This window comes from Enhydra lutris, unplaced genomic scaffold (genome assembly GCF_002288905.1).
Source record: "Enhydra lutris kenyoni isolate GAN:26980312 unplaced genomic scaffold, ASM228890v2 scaffoldscaffold28, whole genome shotgun sequence".
NCBI classification, from domain to species: domain Eukaryota; kingdom Metazoa; phylum Chordata; class Mammalia; order Carnivora; family Mustelidae; genus Enhydra; species Enhydra lutris.
In genome coordinates this window covers 20204887-20225042 of record NW_019154112.1, presented here as the reverse complement: position 1 = coordinate 20225042, position 20156 = coordinate 20204887, and the positions used below count along the sequence as shown (strand labels likewise).

The window sequence follows — 20156 nt, the reverse complement described above, 5'->3', positions numbered from 1 at the left end:
AGAATCCTAGTATATTTTAAAAGTAGAGCTGAAGGGATTTACTTAAGGGTAGCATCTATAGGACTGGAGAGAGAAAGAGTCCAGGATGATTCTAAAATTACACGATAGACTTTCAAACCATTCACAACATGTCTTTGGATTCCAAGTCTGTGTCGTGATGACGACAAAATATATTTAATGAGGTCAAATAATCCCCTTCAAAAATAGTTTATTAGTATGTAGATTAAGTTCAGAGGGAACTGGAATCCAAACTCATCTCTGTTCAAGTATTTAAATGGCTTTGATCTCAGATTAAAGGTTATGATTCAGCTTTAAACTGTTATTATCTGTCATTTTATGTGCCCTGTACATTCTCATCCCTGCACTATGAGGCGCATGGCTATAATGACATGAGAGCAAAGCACAAGTTTCTAAGTACCTAAATCTGTACTCCCAATCCTGTACCACTTTTACTGACCTTTGTATTATCTGCCCTAGTGACTTGCCGCATGTTTTTTAATTAACAGGAGATTTAAATAAATTGGGTGTGAAAGAGAAAGGTAGGATAGCTTTCCTTCCCCTGTAAGCTTCAGTGGTGGTGTCCAGGCTTTCATTATTTCCACCTCAGGAAAGGGGCTGGCAACAAGACAGGATCAGGCAAGTACAGACTGCAAGGAGCTGTACTTGAATGTTACCTGTGCCATAAAGGAAACTTTTCTCCCTCATCGACAGATTTTTTAATGCCTTTGGTTTTGCCGTGGATTATGGGCAGTGGGAGAAAATAAGTGAAGTCGTCACTGAGTAATAACCACAGCCTACCGGGGCACCTGGGTGGCTCAGTGGGTTAAAGCCTCTGCCTTCTGCTCAGGTCATGATCTTGGGGTCCTGAGATCAAGCCCCGCATCGGGCTCTCTGCTCTGCGGGGAGCCTGCTTCCTCCTCTCTCTTTCTGCCTACCTGTCTGCCTACTTGTGATCTCTCTGCCAAATTAAAAAATTAAATTAAAAAAATAAATAACCACAGCCTACCGTCAGGTACCTTCGTGTATGGGGAGCTGGCTACATTCAGGCTGCAGAGTCGAGGGCTCACAGGGGTAGGGGGCTGTTCTGCCCGAGGGGGGGGGGGGGGGGTAGATGGTCTCCACTGGGCACTGGGCACTGCGTTGGTCCAGAGTCGGGAGACCAAGATCCAGCGATCACATTAGGTCCTCACCTTCCCGCGTCCACCCCTCCAGGTACCTCGGAGGCCGCCGGGCTTTTCTCCACTGGCCCTGGGGCCCCTGGCGGCCCATCCGCGAGGCCCAGCAGCCAGCAAGCTCCCTGCCGCAGCGGCAGCCGCAGCTGCTCCCTGCCAGGCACGGTAGCCCCGAGCCTGGCGGGCGGCGCGCCTACCCTTGTTTGGCCACGCGGCGGCGGCGGCGGCGGCCTTGTCGGCGCGTCTTCCCGGGCCGCCCTCCGCGGGCGTCAGAGGGAGGCGGGCGCCCCGCGCGGTGACGGCGACGCCTGCAGCCGCCGGACTCTCCACTCGTCGCCGCCGGAGAGGCCGGTGACCTCTTGGCTGCCCCGCCTAGGAGGCTCAGATGGCTCAGGCGAAGATCAACGCGAAAGCCAACGAGGGGCGCTTCTGCCGCTCCTCCTCCATGGCGGACCGCTCCAGCCGCCTGCTGGAGAGCCTGGACCAGCTGGAGCTCAGGTGAGCGGTTCGCGGGCGGAGGCCGTGCGCGGCGGACCAGCCCGGCACGGTCCCCGGGGGGCTGCAGCCGGAGAAGTTGCTTGCCGGAGATTTCCTCTCCGCGGAGGTGTGCAGTTTTGTCTGGCTGTGGGTGGATTTTCCTCTCCGACCGTGAGAAAGCGCATTCGATTTAAACAAAAACCTGTGAGCGTATTATTGGTGGCCACATTCTCACTACTAGACCTGAGCCTTTGGAAACGGAGAAAAATCAGAGAAGGTAAAAGTTACGGTGACGTTATTTGAGGTTAAAGACTGTGACACTCGGGTCTGCAGAACTTCTAGAATTTTCTGAGTGCCAGAATGTGTTCTTCCCAGAGGTGTTTTTTGTTGGTTTTTTTTTTTTCTTTCTTCCTATTAGGCATTTTTAAGAGCGCCAGCAATTTAGTGGTCCTCGAGGTGAGTGGTAAGTTTCCTCAAAACAGCAGAGCAAAAAATAAATCCAGGATTCCTCCGATAGCAAGGATTAGGGACGAGTAGGACAGATGGAGGGACTGCGGCGTGAACGGTGGCTGGGTGCTTGGTGGAATAAGACCCTGCAGCTTCCATTTTCCCCTAAAATCCGGCATGCTGTATTAACCCTTTCCGTTAGTTTCTCAGTATTTACTGTGTAACTCCTTCCATAGAAGACACCTTCTTGAAAGTGCTAGTCACTGGCCTGAAAGCGTAAGATAGGCAGGTTTTCCCCCCACTCTTTACTGGATAAGATTTTATTAAATAATATATAGAGTTACGGTTGTATGCAGTTTTTAAATAGTGTATAGTAAATTTTAGAAATACTTGTTTCCCTTAACAGCGTATGAAAACTTTTATGTACTTCCTATAAATGTATCACCAAAGTCACTGTGTAGATTGTGTGCAGATGTCGTTAAATGAAAATCTTACTAACGCCCCACAACCCCCTGAAACTACAGCGGGTTCCCCCCCCCCACAGTTTTCACCAGGTTCTGGGTGAGCAAAGAAATATGTAAGCCAGAAATTTTAAGAAAGAGTGCATGTGTGTCTTTATCTCCCTCAATTTATATACCAAAACAAGTGGAGGTGTTTATTTGCCAGGAAAGTGCCTAAAGAATCACAGCGTATCTCAGCAGTTGAGGCATTTATTATTATTATTATTATTATTACCCTGAGAAAAGGGTCAGAAGATGAGAAATTCTCCAGGCACCATGATTTCATGGATGATAGAGAAACCTGAGCCAAAACCACATTCTAGGGTTCTGCTCAGAATGAGACAGATGAAACAAGAGAAAAGTAATGCTTCCCCATGGTTGAGCTTGATGCATTCATTACTCCCCAGAGAAAGTGCAACAAGACTGAAAATCAGTAGTGTCCCTCTGACGAATAATATTTCTTTTTATGTAGCAGCATTCCAAGTAAGTCACACATCTCCCCAGATATTTCGAACTTTGAGGGTGTGTTCTCAACCATTTCGGGGCTCTCTCCCCGCTAGTCAGGAAAGATTTTTTTCTGAAAGGAATGAGGAGGACAGTGCCCCTCCCTTCTTCAAGCTGAGTCATTCTCAAACTTGAATTAATACCTCATGTGTGGTAGGTACAAAGTCAGGTACTCATCTTTAAAAAGAAACCCTCTGGTTTTGAGTATTCGTATATGCTAATGTTTGATTAACATGAAGTGAATTGATTACTGTATAAGAGTGATTAAATTATAAGTTGCTTAATTAACCCTTGAGCTGAGGAGGAAAGACTGATTAAAGTGTGCTAATTACTGATTTCAAGGACTTCTCTAGTAATTTTAGACTTCTGTAAGCTTTGTTCCTTCCTTTGGAAAAAAAAAAGTGATACACCATCAAAAGAAGTGTTTTAGAACATAGTAAAAATAAAGAAAAATGCTAATGATGATCCATTAAAGTTCCTTTGAAACGACACGGATGGGCAGCGTCACAGAGCACCACGTTGTTAAAAACTAGCATCATGCCTAGAAGATTTATTTGTAAAAGAAACATCTACGTAATTTTGCTCTAATAGTTTAATTTCATATTAAGGATGACCACTAAAGCAGTGATTTAGGTAGAATAAAACACTGTAGTTTAATACTTAAAAGTTTACATGTAGTTCCCAACCATATTAATTTTGTCAACTGGGGTAGAACTCCTTCCATATGAAACTGAAGACAGAATTGCTAAGTGCTTTATGACCTAGAATATGAACTACTGGTGTACGTGATTTTTAAATGCTTTAAAATGTTTGGCAGCATTCTACGTGTCATTGAAGGAATTCCATTTGTTTCTAATACTTTTCTCTTTCTTGACTCCACCTCATCTGCTTTCTTGTTTCCTCCTAAAAAGGTGATTCCTTTCTCTCCCAGTTTTTTGTGGTTTTTTTTAAGATTTTATTTTTATTTGAGAGAGCGAGAAAGCAGAGTGGGGGAGGGTGGGAGTAGGAGGAGCAGAGGGGGAGTGAGAGGGAGGGGAAAGATTCTCAAGCCCACTCAGCACTGAACCCCATATGGGGCTCAATCTCACAACACTTAACTGACTGAGCCACCCAGGCACCCCCTCTTCCAGTTTTTTGACCAATTCTAAATGATGTCCGATTTTTGCATTCATCAGAGGCTCAAGACACCTTGCTTATTACTATTAGTTTTTTAACCATTACCATAATTTATAAATAATTCATGCTAACACTGATTGATTAAATGAGCACTGATTCTTCACCATGCCCCATTCCTTTGTGGAAGTTACTATCACCTCCATTCTCCAAATGGGAAATTGAGGCATAGAAAGATAAATGACTTGTCCAAGATCCCCCAGCCTAGAACCCAGGAAGACTGGCTGTACTGCTTGATATATTACACCTATACTCTCTTAAAGTTAGATGTGTCTTATTGTTACCAAGGTTTGCCTCTTGGTGGGTGTCAAGACAAAAGACACAGCCAAACCAAAGAATAGGAAAAGGAAGGGTTTTACTTGCAACAAGTAAAGGAGAACATGGGGGAATCATTCCCAAAGAAGCGTCTCCCAGAACGACAAAAATGGGGAAGTTTTAACTGAGGGTACATACATATTCATGAAGATGCTTACACAGTGGGGAATACAGCATGGAGCTGGGGTGACTAAGTCCAAGCCAGAGTCATGAGGGCCGGGAAGGGTCAGCATCATCAATTCTCTGGCTCCAGTGGGTCTGGTATCTGAGTGCTCAAAGCGGTTTAAAACATACAGAGATAATCAGAGTGTGTATCAAGTAGTCTGTCTTCACTTCTGAATATGATGAGGCTGTCTTCTGGCCTTGTGGTGACTGTTCTCATTCTTTCACCAAATGGCTGGGGGCCTAAAATGACATAAGAAGTCAAGAAAGCTATTTGTATCTTTCTTTACCCAGGAATCCCCAACTCTTCCTGCTTATAATATTTCAAAATGTAGGAATCATATATGGATGAATGTATGATTTTACTGGAAGATGTGAAAATTCCATTTATTTACTTATTTACTTTATTTTTTTAAAGATTTTATTTTTGAGTAATCTCTACAGCCAACATGGGGCTTAAACTTACAACCCAAGAGTCACATGCTCCCACCATCTGAGTCAGCCAGGTGCCCCAAAAATTCCATTTAAATTGGTTCTCAAATTCAGTAAATATCAAACACCTACTGAGTGCCAAGTACTGAGTGGCTCCTAGAAGGCTCTGGATGGTAACGAAGATGTTTGGGAGATGGGTTGTGAAGGATGGCTGAGGGGAAGATGATAGGATTGGGAGATTGATTGTTCACCAATTTCCCCAAACTGGTCATATTGTAGCTCCTTCCGCCTGCTATCAGCCATCTGCTGTGACTTCCTCAGCAGCCAGGGAATGAAAGGTTGGGGCTGGGAGTGACAGGGATCATTTGGCCAAAAGTTTCCTGTTGCTTAAAGTTTCTTAGGGTGTGCCAGTGTCTCAGGAGTCACAAAACAAGTAGCATCATAGTTAATATTGAGCAACAGCCTATAATTTAAAAGACCATTTCTCATATACATTGTCATTTGAACCTTACAAAATCCTTTGAGGTAGAGGAGGGCACATGTATGTTATCTCTTTAGAAATGAAGGAACTGAGGTCCAGAGGGATTGTGTGGCCTGCCTGAGGCCACAGTAGTGATGAGTAGCTCTTAACGCCAGTCCCATTAAACACCAGCTCCATTTTTATATTAAAGGGTCTCAGTGGTGAATGTATTTTAATATTTTGCTGATGATTAGGAAAACTTATTCAAAAATCTTATATGGCCTAGAATATAAGTGATCGTTGTAACATTCTTTAGATACAAGAGTATTTTTTTTTTTAAGATTTATTTATTTATGAAAGAGAAAGCACAGAGGGAGGGGCAGAGGGAGAGAGAGAGAGAGAGAGAGAGAATCCTGAAGAAGACTAGAAGACTCCCCTCTGAGTGCAGAGCCTGATATAGGTCTCAATCCCAGGACTCTGAGATCATGACCTGAGCCAAAATCTAGAGTCAGGCACTCAATGAGCTGAGCCACCCAGGAATCCCACAAGAGTATTTTTTTTTTTTTTTTACTTTAATTCTTTATTTTAATTCCAATATAGTTAACATCTGGTGTTATATTAGTTTCAGGTGTACAATATAGTGATTCAGCAATTATCTACATTACTCAGTGCTCATCAAGATAAGTGTGTTCTTGGGGTATCTGGCTGACTCAGTAGAGCATGTCACTCATGATGTGGGGGTTGTAAGTTCTAGCCCCATATTGGGTATAGCAATCACTTAAAAATAAAATTTAAAAAAAAAAAAAAAAAGTAAGTGTATTCTTAATCCCCTTCACCTATTTCACCCATCGCCCTACATTCCTCCCCTCTAGTAACTGCCCATTTATTCTCTATAATTAAGTCTGGTTTTTTGGCTTGTCTCTTCTCTCCCCATTTTTGTTAATTTGTTTTGTTTCTTTAAAATGCCATATATGGGGGCGCCTGGGTGGCTCAGTGGGTTAAAGCCTCTGCCTTCGGCTCAGGTCGTGATCCCAGGATCCTGCTTCCCTTCCTCTCTCTCTGCCTGCCTCTCTGCCTACTTGTGATCTCTGTCTGTCAAATAAATAAATAAATAAATAATATTTTTAAAAAAAAGTTTAAAATGCCATATATGAGTGAAACCATATGTAATTTATCTTTCTCTGACTGACTAACGTTGCTTAGCCTTATACTCTCAAGCTCCATCCATGTTGTTGCAAATGGCAAAATTTCATTCTTTTTTATGGCTGAATAATATTCTGTGTATCAATGGACACTTGGGCTGCTTCCATAATAATTCTGCAGTAATCACAAAGGTACATATATCCTTTCTAATTTGTGTTTTTATATTCTTTGGGTATTATAGGGTAGTTCAATTTTTAATTTTTTAAAGATTTTATTTTTAAGTAATCTCTACACCCAGCATGGGGCTCAAACCCACAAACCCAAGATCAAGTGTTACACACTCCACCAACTGAGCCATCCAGGTGCCCCCATTTTTAATTTTTTGAGGAAGCTCCATACTGTTTTCCATGGTGGCTACACCAGTTTGCATTTCCATCAACAGAGCATTGAGGGTTCCTTTTTTTTTCCTCATCCTCACCAACTCTTGTTTCTTGGGTATAAAAATATTAAATATGAGGTGGGACTATGATTTTTAGAATTTGTTTTAGAAATTATGTTTTCAGGAGTCCCTGAAAACAGTTGGTTAAGCATCTGACTCTTAATTTCAGCTTAGGTGTTCATCTTAGGGTCATGAGTTCAAGTACCACACTGGATATGGAGCCTACTTTTAAAAAAAAAAAAGAAAGAAAGAATTTTTTTTTTTTCCAAATAAATTCATGATAGGAGCATTTGCCTGTTCCATTCCTTTTTATGAAAGTACAAATTCTTATTATTTATAAGCCTGAGTTTGTAATGGTAAGTGTGTCATAAATACCACAAAGCTGTTTGCCAGCACCAATTGTAGACACACCACACGTGTCAACTCATAAATATAATTGTTTTAATCAGCGCTGTTAGTCATTGTGTTAAATTTTTTTTAAAGATTTTATTTATTTATTTGACAGAGAGAGATCACAAGTAAGCAGAGAGGCAGGCAGAGGGGAAGGGGGAAGCAGACCCCCTGCTGAGCTAGGTGGGTTGCCTGCGGGGCTTGATCCCAGGACCCTGAGATCATGACCTGAGCTGAAGGCAGAGGCTTAACCCACTGAGCCACCCAGGCACCCCATTGTGTTGAACTCTTAACCTGCTTTCCTTCAGTCACAAACCACCCTTTCATTATCCCTTTTTCCTAAGTAAGGAAATTGAGGCAATGAGAACTTAACTGCTCAAGGTTACACAGCCAGTGAGTTGCAGAGTTAGTTTGAACAGCATGATGGAAGAGTCATCACAGCTTCACTGCCTGCTGTTAGCTGATGGATCCGCAGTACCTCAGTCTGGTGAAGTTGCTCTCAGGCCTCTACTTCTCTCAACAATGTGTCCTTTTTTTTTTTTAAGATTTTATTTATTTATTTGACAGACAAATCACAACTAGGCAAAGAGGCAGGCAGAGAGAGAGGAGGAAGCAGGCTCCCTCTGAGCAAAGAGCCTGATGCGGGGCTCGATCCCAGGACACTGGGATCATGACCTGAGCTGAAGGCAGAGGCTTTAACCCACTGAGCCACCCAGGCGCCCCAACAATGTGTCTTTTGATTGCTAGGCTGCAGAGACTTGTGAGGTGTGGGAGACCCGAAGACTAGCTGAGAATGTATACACTTCACTTTTGCCCTCATAAGAATTTTCTGACTAAAATTTCTTTTTGTCAAAGCTGGCTTCATTGCAGTTGCAGGGAGAGAGTTTTCCAGGAGTACAACTCAGGCCAGCCTTGTTATGAGGAGAAATACTTAACCAATTTTGGAAATGTAGCTCTTCTAGGATCAGTTAGTAAAAACATAACCACCCTTCTCCGCTAAGAGAATTGTTGTCAAATGAGGTGTTAAAAAAACATGAAGGCTAAGGTGAGGTTGTCCAACCTTGTCTAACCAGAGTTCCAGAAGAAAATAATAGAATGGAGGACAGGAAATATTCGAAGATACTATGGTTAACAATTTTCTAGAACTAAATGGAAAGATTGTAGACAGATTTATATGTGAGATGAATTTAAAGATCTCAGTGGCTGAGAAACAGTACAGATATTACTTAAATAAACTAAGTAGAGATCTAGGTTCAGCTAGAGGTAACAGCAAATGTCAATGGAGCCAAAAAAACAAACAAACCCTTGAAATCTTTACATTCTGAAGAATGGCATTTTATCTTTGCTATGAGATGAAAAAGGTATACATAAAAATGTATATGAGAAGTTCCATAAAAGATGAAATCTGTTTTTCACAGTGAAAATACCCTGGCAATTTCTAGTATTGGGGGAAAACAAACAAACAAAAAAACAAAAAACCACAAGACTCAAAATTTCCATCTAATGAATTCTGTATTTGGCCTCATTTAATAGCAAAATGTCTTCCTTCTATGATAGACTTATTTTTTTTCCTAGAGTGTCCTCTTTTAAACCATTTTCTTGTTAACTCCCTGAACTTACTGTTGTAACATGTTGTAAATGAAGCCTTCCTTTTTTGAATAATATTAGATTCTCTATCATTGTACATTTGAGTACAAACTCCAGTGAGTCTTGAAAAATTCATCTCTTCTTTCAGCATCCTCTCATTTACCAATCACATGATTCATCTGTGTCATTTAAACACTAGAGTCATGATTTGTGTTTTTAGCATAAATATTTCATATTAGTGCCAACTCAGTCTCTCTCTGAGTTGTACTGGGCCCTAGTTTATCTCTCTGAGAGTTTGCTAATGTAAAATGTGTAAGCACATAATGGATGGTGCTGGAAGTGGGCCTGCTGTTGTATTGTTGCTATTTTACAGAAGACTGTTCTGGGTGGCTCAGTCATTAGGCATCTGCCTTCACCTCGGGTCTTGGTCCCAGGGTCCTGGGATGGAGCCCTGCGTCAGGCTCCCTGTTCACCAGGAAGTCTGTTTCTCCCTCAACCCCACTCCCCACCGCTTATGTTCTCTCTCTCTCGGTCGCTCTGTCTCTTTCTGTCAAATGAATAGATAAAATCTTAAAAAAAAAAAAAAAACACCTTTTTTATAGTGTTTTCCAGCCACATTTGTCATGTAAGAATCTTACCAGCTCTTTGCTTTTACTAGCCCTTATAGACGCAAAGTTCAACATAGATTTAGTATCTTGATGAACAGAGAGACCCTGTGACTTTGTGGACTCTCAGTACTATTTTGGGGTATAACAGGTGGATGGCTGTTGGGGAAAAGGCAGATATGTGGTTGGGGTGGGTAGGGACGCCTTAAATGGAATGGACATGTGCTCAAACATTAGTGAAGTTGCTCCTTCCTTGCCCACTTACAGCAGCAGTCAGGATTAGATCTTCCATGATCTCATGTTTCTAAGGCCATCTCAACACAGAATAAGTCTGTCTCTGTTCATTTTGCAAAAGTTGGCAACTTACATACGGGGTAACGTATAACAAGAAGTGCCCTGAAAACAAAGCACTTTAAATATACAGGATTTTCTTTTCTCTTTCTCTCATGATTCCACAGACTTTTCTTTAGTGACTGGACGTGTTCATGTGAATGTGTAGTAAGTGCATGTGTGTTTACACTTTGGGGAATTAGGGAAAGTAGTGCTTCTATAGTTTGATATGGGCTTTATACCAAAAACCTACCGGGGTGTTTTCTTTAAATTCAGGAAAAGAAAAATATGTTCTCTCTCATCACCACTGTTTAATAAAGTAAGAGGACTTTAGTCAATAATACAAAGAAAGAGATTAAAACTGTAATTTTGATAGATGATATGATCATCAATCTAGAAGAATCAGGGACACCTGGGTGGCTCAGTAGGTTAAACGTCTGCCTTCAGCTCGGGTCATGATCCCAGGGTCTGGGATGGAGTTCCACATTGGGCTCCTTACTCAGCGGGGAGCCTGCTTCTCCCTCTGCCTGTTGCTCCCCCTGTTTGTGTGCTTGTGCTCTCTGTCTCTCTGACAAATCAATAAATAAAATCTTTAAAAAAAATCTAGAAGAATCAGAATTAAAAGACAAATCATTAAAGTTAGTAAATAAATCCATTACCAGTTACAAGATGAACCTTACAAAAACAGCATTTCTCTAATCAGCAATAACCAGCGAGAAATTATAATTTAAAATATATTATTCATGGGGCACCTGGCTGACAATCTGAAGAGCATGTGACTTTTGATCTTGGGGTCATGAGTTTGAGCCCCACATTGGATATAAAGATTGCTTTTAAAAAGCATTTTAAAAAAATAATAAATGGGGGCGCCTGGGTGGCTCAGTGGGTTAAAGCCTCTGCCTTCGGCTCAGGTCATGATCCCAGGGTTCTGGGATCGAGCCCCGCATCGGGCTGTCTGCTCAGCAGGGAGCCTGCTTCCTCCTCTCTCTCTGCCTGCCTCTCTGCCTACTTGTGATCTGTCTGTCAAATAAATAAAATAATAATAATAATAATAATAATAAATGTATTACTTACAAGAACAATATCCACAAACATAGCACTCAAAAGAGTCCACAAATACTACTCTTAAGAATACTTCAGGGAGGGCGCCTGGGTGGCTCAGTGGGTTAAGCCTCTGCCTTTGGCTCGGGTCATGATCTCAGGGTCCTGGGATCGAGTCCCGCATCGGGCTCTCTGCTGGGCAGGGAGCCTGCTTCCTCCTCTCTCTCTCTCTCTCTGCCTGCCTCTCTGCCTACTTGTGATCTCTCTCTGTCAAATGAATAAATAAATTCTTTTTAAAAAAAAAAGAAAAGAATACTTCAGGGACGCCTGGGTGGCTCAGTTGGTTGGACGACTGCCTTCGGCTCAGGTCATGATCCTGGAGTCCTCGGATCGAGTCCCGCATCGGGCTCCCAGCTCCACGGGGAGTCTGCTTCTCTCTCTGACCTTCTCTTCGCTCGTGCTCTCTCTCACTGTCTCTCTCTCTCTCTCTCTCAAATAAATAAATAAAATCTTAAAAAAAAAAAAGAATACTTCAAAGAATACTTCAAACTCTAATAAAGAATATAGAAGATGATCTGAATATACGGAGAGACATTATAATGCCCTTGAATAGAATGACAATATTCTAAAGATGCCAGATTTACCCCATTTCTTTGACAAACCCAACTTACTCAGGAGTTAATATGGAGAATTAAAAGTCTAAATAGCTAAGTTATCTTTAAAGAAGATTTGAGGGCTGGTTCTACCAATATTAAGGCATATTACAAGGCTACTGCTATTTTTTAAAAATGGGTGTTGGTGTAAGAAGAGTCAAATATACTAGCGGATAGAATGGAGATTTCAGAGCAGACAGTCTATAAGTCATTGGAGGAAAGATGGATTTGGGGTGGATATAATGTTGGGGAAAAATGGTTCATTATTTGGAGAAAATAAAACAAAATCATTACCTAAACACAAACAGGTGGATTCTAGATGGACTAAGACATAAATATGAAAAGGTAAAGCAATAAAGTTAATAGGAAGAAGGGTAGGAAAACACCTATGAGCTAGGATGGGAAAAACCTGAAGTAAAACTTCAAAAGCATAAACTGTAAAGCAAAATAAAACCAAGTAAAGAGGGGCACCTGGGTGGCTCAGTGGGTTAAGCCTCAGCCTTTGGCTCAGGTCATGATCTCAGGGTCCTGGGATCGAGTCCCGCATCTGGCTCTCTGCTCGGCGGGGAGCCTGCTTCCCCCTCTCTCTCTGCCTGCCTCTCTGCCTGCTTGTGATTTCTCTCTCTCTGTCAAATGAATAAATAAAATATTTAAAAAAAAAAACAAGTAAAGATTAATCTGATCACTTCAAAGTAAGGATTATCTAGTCAGTGAAGGATATCCTGGACAAAATTCATATTTGATAGGATGGAAGAAGATGATTATAATGTCTATAACTAACATGGGATTAATTCCTTGAGTACGCAAACCAACAGGAGGACAATAAACCCTATTTGAAGAAGGGAAAAACAAAACAGGCAAAGGCTATGAACAGGTTAACAAAAATACGAAGAGACGTCCAAAATTATTAGTAATGAGAGACAATGCAAATTAAGTATGAACATATCACTGTGTACTTTAGTAGACTGGCAACAAATAGAAAGTTGGAAAATGCTGAGTATTGATGGGGCTGTGGGGACACAGGGATTCCTATGCTTTGCTGCTGGGAATATTGCGAAGGAGTTCAGGATAGGGCCCACCCACCGCCGAGAACGTGCCACTTTGGCGTGTAGGTTATTTAGAGCTGAAGGCACTTGAGAGCCTGCAGACTCACAAGAAATTTCTGCCCCTCCCTGAACCACACAGAAGAATCTAAATTAGGGGTCTTTCCCAGAATAAAGGTTATAAGCAAAGATAAATTTTATCTGAGTGGCTCATCTGTGTGGCAGGGCAAACATCTAATTACCAAACATCTGCTCTTATCACCCTGTGAAGTGTAACCCTAACCCGTACCCCCTTCTCCTTCATTTAAAATAACATATACCGGGACGCCTGGGTGGCTCAGTTGGTTAAGCAGCTGCCTTCGGCTCAGGTCATGATCCCAGGGTCCTGGGATCGAGTCCCGCATCGGGCTCCTTGCTCAGCAGGGAGCCTGCTTCTCCCTCTGCCTCTGCCTGCCATTCTGTCTGCCTGTGCTTGCTCTCTCTCCCTCTCTCTCTCTCTGACAAATAAATAAATAAAATCTTAAAAAATAAATAAATAAATAAATAAAATAACATATACCTCATTTTGCCTGTCTTTGGAATTTCCATTTTTTGTGGATTTGTGGATCCACATATGTACACTACACATATGTACACATTTGTGGATTCCCCATATGTACACTATTAAATTTTATTTTCTTCTGTTAATTTGTCTCATATCAATTTGATTCTTAGTCCAGCTAAGGGGACTTTAAGGAGGAGGGTGAGAATGCTTGCTACCTGACAATGGTCTAGTCTAGCCATTCTGGAAAGCCGTGGTAGCACTGAGTTAAACTGAGGGTGCACATACCTTGTGTCTTAGCACTTCTGCCCTGGGGTCTATTGTAAGGAGATTCTTTTTGAAGTCCATAAGGGACATGTATTCGCTGAAGCATTTTTGCTTTGTTTTTTGTTTTGTTTTGTTTTGTTTTTTCTGTGGTGATGAAAAATGAGGAGACAAAGTGAGTGTTTCCACTGGGAGAGCGGAGGTAAAATCAGGTGGATGTACATGGAAGGCTATGCAGTAATCAGAAGTGACTGATTAGATCTTTAGCTAGGAAGTTGGATGGTTCCTAACAATATAATGCTGAGTGAAAAAAGAAACAATGAGATATAAGTTGAAAATAGATGAAAACACAAATATAGATATTGTTAAGAACAAATACAAAATAGAGAAACACTATTCAGTGTTTGATTGTGAATCGATCAGTGAATGATTGCCATACGAGTGGGGAGGAAAGTGGGAGTGGGGTCAGGGGATTTAAAACAGCAGAGGGGTGCCTGGGTGGCTCAGTGGGTTAAAGCCTCTGCCTTCAGCTCAGGTCATGATCTCAGGGTCCTGGGATCGAGCCCCGCATAGGGCTCTCTGCTCTTGTGGGGAGCCTACTTCCCCCTCTCTCTCTGCCTGCCTCTCTGCCTACTTGTGATCTGTCTGTCAATAAATAAAAAAAGTCTTTAAAAAATAAAATGACAAATTTTTTTTTTAATTTTAAAGAGGGATAAAGAATTTTTGGAAAGTATTCCTAGTGATCTTTAAACTGTTGGAGCAAATGAGATGAGGAAAAGTAAACTTACATGTGGTAACTTTTGTTTTCCCAATTCACATAGGGTGGAAGCTTTGAGAGAAGCAGCAACTGCTGTTGAGCAAGAGAAAGAAATCCTCCTGGAAATGATCCACAGCATCCAAAATAGCCAGGACATGAGGCAGATCAGCGACGGTGAGAGCGTTTCCACAGAAGGGAACTCATCTTTTCCATTCCTTTATGGGGTTTAGGTCCATTTTCGCTTAACTTGAGGAATTTGTACAGTTGGCTTCAGCATTTCCCATGAGCGTGGACAGCAGCTGCAGCTGTTGGCTTATTACAAGAGCCACTTACCCAAAGGGCACCTTCTGGCCTGCCCCTCCCTCAAGGGCATGGTTGGAAATAGTCAAAAAGGCCTCCAAGGGGGTGGGGTTATGGACACTGGGGAGGGTATGTGCTATGGTGAGTGCTGTGAAGTGTGTAAATCTAGCGATTCACAGACCTGTACCTCTGGGGATAAAAATATATGTTTATCAAAAATAAAAATTTAAATTAAAAAAAAAAAAAAGGCCTCCAACCTCTGGGAGAGGTGGCCCCAAGCAGTAAAAGGCGATGCCTTTGACCTCAGGTTCACATTCCTAACTTCACTTCCTCAGAAGTTACTGGACTATAGAAGCTGTAAAAGCAGAGAAGACAAAAAGAGAGGGGTTAGGTGTAATTTAAGGGGAGGAAGGAGAGAAAATGCAGAGGAAAGAAATTATGGGCCCAGTAAAACCCCCATTAATATAAAAACATGCTATCATTTCTATATGAAAAGCATGACGGCCCATGGAGGAACAGGGCACTTGTGGTTTCCTCTCACTGGCAGTGTTCTTCCCAACCTGGTTGCTCTGGCGCCTCCCAAGACAAGCTGAGGGGCCAGTGGCTGGTGCCATGAGTGTGCCATTCATCTAACTCCAGGCCCTGAACTGTTAGACATACACAGCAGGGTCAAGATCTAGCCAGTCTGTTCACCGTCCTGGCCAAAGAGTGATGAATTAGGAAGAGAGTTACAGAACCAGGACAAAGAGGAGGTTGCTGACTTTTTCATATAAATAATGAAATGTGGATCCCTTTTCCCACATTGCCTCTCTGTGCTGGCCAAGACTTACACCACTGGCCTGCTTAAATTTCTCTGGCAAGGATGAAGTCAGTGCCTAATTCTGAGGCCAGCTGTTTCTCCACTCTCATGGCTAAGTTTGCTCAGCCAAAATTGGGGCGTTGTATTTGATTCACATGCAAAATATGCCACCCCAAAGTATGGCTTTTTGGCATAAGAATTATTTCAAGCTGATTATTTTTGAGAAGGTGCAGACGCAGGAGAAGCTCTGGAAACAGAGTAGAAGTTATTCTTTTATAAGGGAAGTTCAAATGTATAAAGGATATTTCCATTTGTAAATGTGCCTCCCTCTGTGTACCAGGAAGAGAAGGATGAGTGTAAATCCAAGAAACTCTTATCTCTGCAGAGGGCACCTCCTGAATCTGCAAAACAACCTTAACCCTGGTTTATCCTGCTTTTCCCAGTAACCTCACTCAGGAGGGGAAGGCCTCCCTCAACGTCTTAGTCCTTAGATGAACATGGTTTTTAGAAAGGTAGTGGCTTGGGCCATCCGTCTCAGGGAGGTGGGCCATCTCAGGGTCCTTGAAAATCTCCCATGTATATGTGAAATATACACATCCGTAAGCTTCTGCTTTTCTTCTTGTTAATCTTTTTATTACAGGGTTTCTCAACCAAGAACTCAGAAAGGTACAGGGGAAATTATTTTTCCTCCCCTACATGCACCTCCTTACGAGACATACGTCATGTCTGACGTCTTCTCTAACCAGCACAAAACCCTGGTCAGGTGCACTATTCACTCTATGTTAAGACTTAAACTCCATCCCAGTTACAGATGCACACACCTGCCCAAACTTTTTCAAATGTGACTACTAGAGAAGTCATCTGGTATCCCACGCATAAAGACTTAGGGAGGGGTCCCGGGTGGCTCAGTCGGTTAAGCATCCAACTCTTGATTTTGGCTCAGGTCACGATCTCGGGGTTGTGAGATTGGTCCCCATGTCTCACATGGGACTGAGCTCACAGGCTGAACATGAAGCCTGCTTGAGATTCTCTCTCTCCCTCTCCCTCTGCCCCTCCCCTGCCTGCTTGCAGGTGTGCATACTCCCTCCCCCTCCCTCCCTCCCTCTCCCTCTCCCTCCCTCTCTCTCTCTCTCAAAAAAAAAATAAAAATAAAAAAAGAAAGACCATCAGGGAAAGGTATTCTGCAACCTCTCTCTGTAATATAATACGGTTCATCAGTTAATCTTATGTGATATAATTTTGACTTTTACCTTTAAAAATTTCATAGCCGAGGCACTTACAGAAAATAGCTTTAGCCACAAATAAGTGCCTTTAGTGTTCTCAACATAGGTAAGTTTCTGTCTTATATTGACGGCTGTTTCAAACTTTCTACGTTTAGGAGAAAGAGAAGAATTAAATCTGACGGCCAACCGTTTGATGGGACGAACCCTCACCGTTGAAGTTTCAGTAGAAACAATTAGGAACCCCCAGCAGCAAGAATCCCTAAAGCATGCCACCAGGATCATTGATGAGGTGGTCAGTAAGTTTCTGGATGATCTGGGAAATGCCAAGAGTCACTTGATGTCACTATACAGTGCGTGTTCATCCGAGGTGCCACCTGGGCCTGTTGACCAGAAGTTTCAGTCCATAGTAATCGGCTGTGCTCTTGAAGATCAGAAGAAAATTAAGAGAAGATTAGAGACTCTGCTTAGAAATATTGAAAACTCTGACAAGGCCATCAAGCTGTTAGAGCATTCCAAAGGAGCTGGTTCCAAAACTCTGCAACAAAATGCAGAAGGCAAATTTAATTAGTTTTGAAACAGAGGAGCACTCACAAATAATGACATGAAAATGATTAAACATTAGTTCTTTGTGTTAGGTGTAACATTTGATACCGATTGTTGTTTCACATGAGGAAAATACTCCAGTGTCATCAGTTTTGTGAATAACACAATTAAAACTAGAAATATTTTAATTATCTTTCTAGAAGTTTTTAGATTGAATTCTTGTCTTGTATTAGGCTCTACCACCTAATATATATAATATATATTTTTTACTATACTGTGGATGAATATTTACTATATAGGAGAGAGTAACTGCCCAGCCAGGGCCAAAAGCATTCTTGTTCTTTCCTGGGCTTTGTCTGGCATGGAGACACTTGGGCACATGGGGCATTTGGTTAACTAGAAATCCTTGACCTTAAGCAGCACGCAAACTTACCACTCATCTACTATTAGCTAAATAGTGTGTTCAGAAGGACAAAAGGAATCACAAAATAAGAATCTTTCCCAATATCATCCTTTTCATAAAGCACTTTTTTTGGACATCTTTATCAAATTATTTTGAATTTCAGATTTATGCATCTGATAATATGAATATATTTCTTGATATATATATGAAAACATGACATAAAATGTGAGAGAATTCACATCTAATCTTATCACTGTGAACAACTATATGTCCACTTCATCTTTTTCCAAATACATCATTTCTCTAAATTTTTAATCATTACGGAAGTAGAATGTTGTAACTTGCCTTTTTAAAAAAATGCTGCTATAAAGTCTAGTTGTCAACTTTAAACCTCTTCTGTATAGTTGTATAATTTACTTCCCCACTCCCCTTACTAGACATTTAGGTTGTTTCCAATTTGTTGCTTATTCCTACAACATATTTATATACAGAGACTTTTTTCCTTCTTTCTTTTGTTTTTGATTTTCTTTGTATAAATTCCTAGTAGTGGGATTTACAGGGTCAAGGTTATATGCATTTTCCTGGCCTGACATATATCCAAATTTTTTTGTATGAGAGTTACGTCAATTTGTACTGTCTTTAGTAATTAAAATGTAGCTGTTTCACTAGAAGCTTTCCAGAGTTGAGCATTATTTTTCTAACATTAGATATGAAACACCTTAATTTTGTTTGCATTTCATTTCCTAGCAAGATTGACCAATGTAGGGCCCCTGGGTGGCTCAGTTGGTTAAGCGACTGCCTTCGGCTCAGGTCATGATCCCAGAGTCCTGGGATCGAGTCCCGCATCAGGCTTCCAGCTCCATGGGGAGTCTGCTTCTCCCTCTGATCTCCTCCCCTCTCATGCTCTCTCTCACTTCTCTCTCTCTCTCAAATAAATAAAATCTTAAAAAAAAAAAAAGATTGAACAGTGTATGGATTATTCTTTTATCTGTGATGCATGAAGCAACTATAGAACACTTTTATTTGTTTGAAGTAACTAGTGCTGTTGATACACAGAAACCTCAACTGCTCCTCAAATACTACTTCAAAAATGAATATATCAAATTCAGTCTTCATGAGAATGTAGGTATTCTTTCACACTGGGGGGAAGAAAAGTCAAGATCCAGATTGGCTTTATATATTTAGATCTCTCAATGCAAACAATATTGAGCTTCATTTTCTGGGCAAAAATGTCAAATTAGTCTCTCTTCATAAAAAGCAATTACAATCTGAGAACATTATGGTTTTGATTACCATTGCTAAGTCTGCCTCATCTAAATCTTTCCATTTCATGGGAAATAGTCATTCTCATTGATAACTGGCAAAGCCTCTTAATTTGTCTGTCAGTTGACTCTCATTTGCTATCATCAGGTTCACTGTCAGATAAAGGTTTTCTTTTTGTGCCATCTTTATCAGCTTCTTGAAAATTAAGAAGCAACAATTAAGTTTTCTTCAGGTTCTCAAGGACTGTCAGTATCTTTAAATCCCTTCCACTCTGGGAAATATTCCCCTCTCCCATTCACTCTATGTTAGCCTAGGACATTTTCTTTCTTCCTTTTTTTTTTTTTTTTAAAAGATTTTATTTAATTATTAGAGAGAGAGTCTAGCAGGGAGGAGAAGAAGGAGAAGCAGACTCCCTGTGGAGCAGGGAGCCCAACATGGGGCTCCATCCCAGGACCCTGGGATCATGACCTGAGCCCAAGGCAGCTGCTTAGCCGACTGACCCACCCAGGCACCCCAGCCTAGGACATATTCTACCACAAACTATTTGGGCTCTACCTCCTCAACTTTTGTACTCTTCACATTGTTCTCCCATTTTTTGCAATGGAGTTTTGTTGGAGGCCATTCTTTCTCACTGACCTGAAGAGCTGTGATCTACCATCTCCAAGCTGCCTCAGTCCCTAGCCTACAGCCAAGGGGATCAAGGAGCAGGGACCTGAATGTGTTGATTCTTAACATTTTTATTTATTATAAGAATGGAAGTGGGCCCCCTGCGTGGCTCAGACTGTTGAGCATACGAATCTTCTCTTCTTTTCTTTTTTTTTTTTTAAGATTTTATTTATTTATTTGACAGAGATCACAAGTAGGCAGAGAGGTAGGCAGAGAGAGAGGAAGGGAAGCAGTCTCCCTGCTGAGCAGAGAGCCCGATGTGGGGCTCGATCCCAGGACCCTGGGATCATGACCAGAGCCGAAGGCAGAAGTTTTAACCCACTGAGCCACCCAGGCACCCCCGAATCTTGTTTTCAGACCAGGTCATGACCTCAGGGTCATGAGATGGAGCCGCACCTTGGCTCTGAGCTCAGCACTGTCTGCTTAAGGTTCTCTCTCCCTCTTCCTCTGCCCCTTCCCTGCTCACTTTCTCTACCCCCATCCCTCAGATAAATAAATACTTTAAAAAAAAATTAATTTCTTTT

General features: G+C 41.6%; 1 protein-coding gene and 1 pseudogene across 1 annotated transcript; one reads left to right on the top strand and one right to left on the bottom strand.

The window, feature by feature from the left end:
* Nucleotides 1-1500: 1500 nt before the first annotated feature.
* LOC111152341 (BCL2 associated athanogene 2) lies at nt 1501-18019 on the top strand. The gene is made up of 3 exons (XM_022510841.1): nt 1501-1670; nt 14500-14609; nt 16913-18019. The coding sequence occupies exons 1-3, from the start codon at nt 1558-1560 to the stop codon at nt 17323-17325; spliced, it is 636 nt and encodes a 211-aa protein (XP_022366549.1). The 5' UTR covers nt 1501-1557; the 3' UTR covers nt 17326-18019.
* An 874-nt stretch (nt 18020-18893) lies between these two features.
* Nucleotides 18894-19588, bottom strand: LOC111152483 (annotated as a pseudogene).
* Nucleotides 19589-20156: the final 568 nt, after the last annotated feature.